The sequence below is a fragment of the Dysidea avara genome, chromosome 7 (assembly GCF_963678975.1).
Source record: "Dysidea avara chromosome 7, odDysAvar1.4, whole genome shotgun sequence".
Taxonomy (NCBI): Eukaryota; Metazoa; Porifera; class Demospongiae; order Dictyoceratida; family Dysideidae; genus Dysidea; species Dysidea avara.
This window is the reverse complement of record NC_089278.1, coordinates 14240155-14247652: the sequence shown is the minus strand read 5'-3', so window position 1 is coordinate 14247652 and position 7498 is coordinate 14240155. Positions and strand designations below refer to the sequence as shown.

Genomic DNA, 7498 nt, shown 5'->3' with positions numbered 1-7498 from the left:
AACGGTAGAATACGGATACTTACAGGTACAGTTATGTAATATTAGGTAGGCATCACGTGATTAGTAAGGATAGTCACATGAATTCTTTGTTTTTAATTGCTTGGCGTAAAATCTTCCCTTTATAGTGCACTTCCCTGTAAAGTTACTTTCACAATGCATTTTATGCCAGTGACAGTGGCGTAAAAGCTTGTCATTAAGTACTTAATGGCAAGCTTGGCATAAAATCTTTTCTTTAGGGTTAAAGAAATGATTGGCGTAAAATCTTGTCTTTAAGCATAAAGACAATATTTGTCATTATACGCCAATGTATGTATGACCCAAAGATTGGCGGCTTACTCTACCAGTAACATGTCACTATACACATGCATGGTCACCTCATACCAAATGCAATAGTGGCTATCAAAATACGGGGATTCTGCAGTTTGGTAAACTGGGTGATGATGGTATCTTTGATGACTGGATCAGTGCAACTTGTGTACATATCAACCATCCGAAACCTTGGTAAATCGGAGGCACCCACTGGAAATACAAACTTTTTTTTCAGTGATTCCCTGAAGTACAAGTACAAGGTGGCACAGTCCTCCATGCGATAGCAATAAACTATTGTTTTAGGGACACTCAATCCATTTTTGGCAACAACTTCTACTAAAGGAGAAAATGTCTGGCTAACTGTTACAAATTCTTTCACCATATAGACAATGTTTGGTTTATCAGGTGAAATAGAAATTACAACCTCATTGTATAAACCAATGATATCTGCCACTTCTTTTCGTGGTTTGACTGTAGCAGTGGCAGTTAATGCCATTATGTTAACCTTCTGAGGAACTAGACTGCAAAGCTCTCCGATCCGGGACATCATTTTTCGAAATGTATCACCCCTGTAATTAATTATACATTTGGCTGTAGCTACATGAATTGTTTACATACTATTGTTTGCAAGTGTGAGCTTCATCAATGATTAAGGCTCGAATGCAAGATGAGTATGTCTCTGATGTAAGCATTACCCTCCAGCGTCGGCTCATAAACAGAATTTCTGGGGATGAAAACACTATCTGGAACATTCCAGCTGCCAGTTCATTCTCTTTGTCAACTCCTAACATACCAACCTTCAGACCCCTGGCCTTTAAATTTTCTGCCTATATAATGAATGGAGCTATTAACATCACCTGCATATTTAGCTATACAATTTTGAGAATACATTTAGCCAACTACTGTAAAAGCCTTCACTTTTAGTCTTAGATAGCTAAATGCATAAAGCTCACATGAGTATTCAACAAACCTGGTCTCTTATAATGACATTTAAAGGTGTTAGGACTAGCACTATCGATGGGTTTACTTCTTTAGTCCGGGATAATTTGTCAAAAACCAGGGGAAGACAGGCATAACACAGAGTTTTACCAAACCCAGTAGGCAAAACAGCAAACACATCTCTATCACTCAAAAATGATATTATTACATTCATTTGCTCTGGTTTCAGTTTTGTGTAGCCAAGCTTCTGTATACAGTTCATAACAGCGCACTCCATCCTCCTCCAGTGAGTTACCGTAGATACTATACCCTCGGGACAATAGTATCCAAGGTTCAGCTCGTCACGCGCCAAATATATAGTTAATTACAAATGCTGTGATTTGATTGGTGCTGCCACTATAGTGGCAGCGTACACAAGTTTAGTATGCGGTTGTGACCAGACCCTTTTACAGTGAGCGCTGCCCAACTAATCAAAAAGCGAGCGGCGTAAAAGGGTTGGCAGCGTCAGACTAGGAAGTACATTTGCTAGGTTTGATTTCATTTCCTATTTGATTTGCAAATCATACTGACATAATTTGCTATGTAGCTATAGCTAATAGCTGTATTACTGGGAAAAGTTACTATTACTGACTGATGTATTATAGCTATTATTTCTGTCCTGTAGCTACTTCACGCACTGTACTTCCCCCAATACAAATTTATATACTTGGGAGCATGTTGCACAGAGAGAAAACCATCAATATGAAATGATGAAAGTACATAAACACTCTAGATTGACGTATGCACTACAGACTAGCTACTGTATGTAGTAGCTATACAATTTGCCTTGACTTGAGTATATACTGAGCTATTGACGTACCTGTACTGCTTTAATGGCCTTTTTATACAAACGAAAACACGGTTTACACATGTTCTTCTGGCTCCCGTGATTAGAGTGAACCTCTCCATTACTAGAGAACAGCGCCACTTTCTTCCAGTTCAGTTTCTATAGTACGTTCACGTTGAGCTGAATCCTCAAAAACATTTAATAACTCATGGATGCAATTACACATGATCTTGAAATTTGGCTCATTTGTAGTACTGCTTGATCCGCTAAAAATATTTCAAAATCTTTTTGTTCAAATGTTTGACATAATATTTACGGCCAATGAAAATTTTCACAATACATTTCCTATGGGGAAGCCATATAAGTACAGTGTCCATTACAGCCCTTTCCCGAACTTGTAATGGAGCCAAACCGTACATGTCTGTTGTTGACACCTTTGCTGTTACCAATAATCATCTAGTTGGCTGAAATGTTAACTCTGTTGAGAAAAAATCCACTTTTAATTTTTAGCTGTTTTTCAGGATTCAGCTCAACGTGAACATACTATAGTAACTTCTTCCATATAGCCGCAATACGGCCGGTGCCGACTGGGAGCTTCCAAACAAATTTCTTCTGTTAGTCGCGTCGTTGATAATTTTCCCACAGCCTAAGCAAACAGGGGCCGCTACGCCTCTGATAGTTTCGTCTAGTTGGCTGAAGGAGGAAGAAACATTTGAGGCCATACTGAACTACGCCGTCACCATGACGAAACCCGCGTGATTCAGACGTTAATTAAATTCCAGCTGCACAAGTTTAGTATGCGGTTGTGACCAGACCCTTTTACAGCGAGCGCCGCCCAACTAATCAAAAAGTGAGCGGCGTAAAAGGGTCGGCAGCGCCAGACTAGTCTGACGCAGCCGCCCCTACGCTATCAGATGGGTTGTACTCCAAGATGGCGGATGTTGCTATGGCAGCAGCTCACCCGCAAAGGGTCACAGCACTATGGTGGGAATGACCGCCAACCAAAAACATTTACTACGCGATTTTCACGATAACAGAAACACAATACAAAGCTACCTTGCAATTCATCTTGCAGGATACACAGAGAAAGCATGGGTCAACGGAGGACCCGGACCCAGTGGAAACATAGCTCACATTCACCTAATTTTGATTAGTGCACGTGATCAATGCAGAGAATATTTGGTGGTTTTTCCACGTGTTTAAAAATTACGCGAAAAATTGTGTATTAAGTCCAGTAAGTACAGCAAACATTTTCTTATCGCATTCGTACTGTAAACATTATACAGGTTTGGCAGGAAGCAGCAGCAGTATCGCTGATGGCAGAGCAAGTGCCCACGCAAACGGCTGAAGTAAATGTGACCTCAGGCCCGTACCCAGGGGGGGTTCGGGTCAAACCCCTATTTTAAACTGGAAATTGTATTTTTACTGTAAAACGATATTTTCAACTATAATCTGTGTTCTAGCATTCATTACACGCTTTCCATGGCTTCTACCAGCTGAACCGCATGTGGCTCCCAGGTATTAACCCTCATAGCTAGGGTCCGCAATGAAAAAATCGATAATCACGAAATTATTCCCCTATCATTTCAACCTGTAGGGCATATCGAAGTATTTTCCTACGTACCAATAAAACTTATTTATCTTTCTCCATATGACGGGAATCGCGATTGTTTTGTGCTGGAAATCGTGAAAAATTGCGCGCTCTCCGGATGAAGCATGGGTTCCTTCCCATACTTGGCATATATTGTCCAGGTCTATACCTGATTATAACCCACAACAGACAGGGCCGCCCAGAGAAATTAAGGGGCCCAGGGCAAAGACTTAAAGTGGGGCCCTTCACCCAAGTTGTAAGTAGTCTCGCGTGGCCAGACCGCTTTTTTCCGTATATTGGGTGGGGAAAAAAGGGTCTGGTGCAACTCCAATAGCTGTTTACTTCTGAGCCGTCCCCACATTCCGGGGACGCTAATTGAATAACATTGGTCACAAAGGAGGTGCCATGACGTCAGTAAGTTAACTAGAGATCTGTTTATCCTTTAAACGAATCTTAATTTGCTCCGATGTCTCTTTTATAGCGTCTTGAAAGTTAATCCTCATCGTGTAACAAGACTCACAACCGGAGCAGGAGTGTAGGAATACTTCATAGTTTTACTGACGTCATGGCACCTCCTTTGTGACCAATGTTATTCAATTAGCGTCCCTGGAATGTGGGGACGACTCAGAAGTAAACAGCTATTGGAGTTGCACCAGACCCTTTTTTTCCCACCCAATGTACGGAAAAAAGCGGGCTAGCCAAGCGAGACTAAGTTGTAAGGTGAAGACCAAAAAAAAAAAAAAAGGTTACAACCTGCTGGCAATGACAATAGCTACCCAGCACCAACCATATCTCCTTATCTATAAGCTTGCTACACTGCTCCTCTGAAGAATACTGTGACTGCTCTATTAGAGTATTTAGATCTGACTGCTCTATTAGAGTATATCGATCTTTTAAACAGGTATTCAGGGGGGCCTCCTGGGGCCCCTTTCAGGCTGGGGCCCGGGGCAAAATGCCCCAGTTGCCCCCCCTGTGGGCGGCCCTGACAACAGAAATAAATTGATTTGCTACTATGGGTTTGGTACGGAGCTACTCTTTGCCAAAAATCGACCAAAAATCACATATTTTTTTATTCGGAGCACCCAGCAATCAACTAAAGGAAAGCCCACAAACCTTCACTATATAGCAATATAGTTTGATAATCACTTCATGCACAGTGCAAGTTTCATATGGATCTGAGCTTTCCTTCCATCAAACTAAATGGCATGAAATTTCTTGCTAGCGCGTCTGAGACTAAACTGGGAGGCGTGGCTGCAATAACTCCAAGTTTTAGTTTCTCCAGCAAGTTATTTAGGTTTCAATATTATTTTGTGACCACCTAATGGTATTCGTTTCCAACCAAAAATGGATCACGTGATTATGGATTGATTTTTCGTGATTATAGCTATACATGCATGATTAGCTATGTAGTGATATAATCCAGGTAAAATTTCACTAGTATTTTTATCAAAATTTGACTGAGACACCACTGGTGAAGCATAGAGTTAAGCATAGTAAAACTCGGATCCTACCAAAAATAGGAGGGTTCTTTGTATGTAAGAGCAAGATAGTCTAATAGAGCAGTCATGTAAACAGTCTCCAGTCTCTCTATTATATTCTGTTCTCTTTAGTAAGAAAGCGGAACCCATAAACAGGAAGAATTAAACATCATGCAGGATAAAAGTGCAATTGGAAAGAAACCTCAGCAGTATCAGATTACTGGTTGGGGGCACACAATAAATGAATCCACATTATGAGTGTATGGCTGTACACATGCAGAGGCAATGTTTATAGACAAGATTAGGTAATAAGAATAATTATGTTGCTAGAGTTTTAATTCACTACAATAATGATTCTATATAGCTGCAGGGGCATTTCAAAAAAGAAATATTGGTATGAATTGGCCACCTTGCACTACTAAATGGCACAACACACACTTTTGATTAATTAGCTATACCCTATACTAACTGTAAGTGTAAGTTTTGTACATGTAATGATTTGTATAGGTCCTTCTAGTATACTACTGCTAAGCAAAAATTCATCACACAAATGGGCTGTCAAATTATAATCATTATGATGGTAGAAATATATGCAAAATTGTAATTTTCCTATGCCTTACTTATACTCCCTGGTGGAAGCTCTGCACAGTAATAAATACAATACAATATAATTATATTTCAATTTTAATAATGGTACAAATGCATAACTATATATAATTATATTTTAATTAATTTTGCAAGCTTTTAGATTTCTGTTTTGCTTATAGGATGTGCATGCAATTTTATGTTGAACTATATAGACTGTGTACGGTATATATTTTGGTAACATATTGCATGTGGAGATATAGACATTTACTATACTGTATAGATATCCTTTTATTGTGAGTCATAAGTTTAAGGACTTGTGATACTCAGTATAACATGCAGTTTCAATGGTCTATGTCTTCCCACTATGGATTTATTACCTTAAGGTTACGGGATACTGTAAACCCCACATGTACACTATCAATCATTTTTCATGATTAATTTTTCTTAATGCATTGTTATCAAATATTTATGCATGCATTCTTAACTTCTCATTAGTCGACATGAAATTCAAATGTTGTTATGGAAACATGAGTTGTCCCCATGCCAATTAGTGAAAACTATGAACCAAAAATCAGACCAATGAAGAGCCATGAGAACTTACTAACAATTCTAAGATTTGAAGAACATTACTTGTGAGGGACTGACAAGAGGATTTGTGAATAATGCGTATAGTTGCTGAAATATGACTACAATAAGGCCTAAAGCAAGACACTGGTCACAAAATTTATTTTTAAATTGATATCACAAGCACGTGCACTAGAAAATTATTTCTAACAAAAGGCTCCGTCAGGACCTAGACAAGAAGCCAAACTAGTAGTCTGTTTAGACAAAATGTTAACAACTGGTTTGACAGTCCTGATTTTTGGTTCAGGAAAATGTCACCATTAATAAAACTACACATGCGCTTACAGGTGCGCCAGTTGCTAAGTGTGTTGTTTCTATGTTATCTTGTACTGCTACGTGTGTTTTCTTGTACCTTGTACCTGTCCAGTCAGCACGCTATGATTCTCCCAACAATTTAAGCCTGTTACCAGCTGATACACAACACAACAACACCAAGCCCGCCTTAATTATGTAATAAAAGTTTTGTTTGACAGTCGCTCAGTGTTCCGTAACCTTAAATGTGACTTAAAACGTGATTTCTAAAGTACTTGTAAATGACTTATAAACCTCACATAAATTCAGGAATGCATGGCTATACACATGCATAGACAGCTCTACAAAGTGCATGTTATACATAATATATTATAGAGCACTCATGCAGTACATTGTGGCTGTTGGTATAACAGTTATCTAACAGGCCTTTGGTGTGGTTTCTCACGATAAAGCCAAAAATAAGTATTACCATTCAGCTATATGCATGGGCGAAAAATCTAAATTTTATTGCTTGTTATTAAAGGCTTATAATATTATATATATGCGCAGAGTAACTTCCTGCAGCCTGCTGTAAAAAAATAAGATTGAGGACATACCTCCCTTACTTTTAAGAAGAAATTAAGTACAAACTAGCTAAACTTATATACCACTGATGTAAACGATTTTTGTTGGCTCTAAAAATATATATAGTATGAAATACTCTTTGTCAGCTGTCTGCTTCAAATCCGTTAAATACCACGACTGTTTATATGACTGTTCTATTAGAGTATCTCGATCTTACATGCAAACAACCCTGCCATTTTTGGTGAGACCCAAGTTTTACTGCGCCTAACTCTAGTAGCTTCGTCAGTGGTGTGGCAGGCAGATGTTGATAAAAATACTAGTGAAATT

The 7498-nt window shown here is 38.9% G+C and overlaps 2 protein-coding genes across 2 annotated transcripts; both read right to left on the bottom strand.

Annotated features, from left to right (window-relative positions):
• Positions 1-370: 370 nt before the first annotated feature.
• Positions 371-859, bottom strand: LOC136260201 (uncharacterized). The gene has a single exon (XM_066053838.1). It carries the CDS (start codon positions 857-859, stop codon positions 371-373), a length of 489 nt encoding a protein of 162 aa, XP_065909910.1.
• Positions 860-926: 67 nt separating this feature from the next.
• LOC136260200 (ATP-dependent DNA helicase RecQ-like) lies at positions 927-1510 on the bottom strand. Its single transcript, XM_066053837.1, has 2 exons — positions 1280-1510; positions 927-1136 (listed from the first exon to the last, which is right to left on the bottom strand). The coding sequence occupies exons 1-2, from the start codon at positions 1508-1510 to the stop codon at positions 927-929; spliced, it is 441 nt and encodes a 146-aa protein (XP_065909909.1).
• Positions 1511-7498: the final 5988 nt, after the last annotated feature.

Excerpts from the sequence above, each read along its gene's own strand:
- LOC136260201 (XM_066053838.1), bottom strand. The coding sequence starts at position 859 with ATGATGTCCCGGATCGGAGAGCTTTGCAGTCTAGTTCCTCAGAAGGTT.
- LOC136260200 (XM_066053837.1), bottom strand. The coding sequence starts at position 1,510 with ATGAACTGTATACAGAAGCTTGGCTACACAAAACTGAAACCAGAGCAA. Across the intron at positions 1,137-1,279 it reads ATGTCATTATAAGAGACCAG|GCAGAAAATTTAAAGGCCAG; the intron begins GTTTGTTGAATA and ends TTCATTATATAG.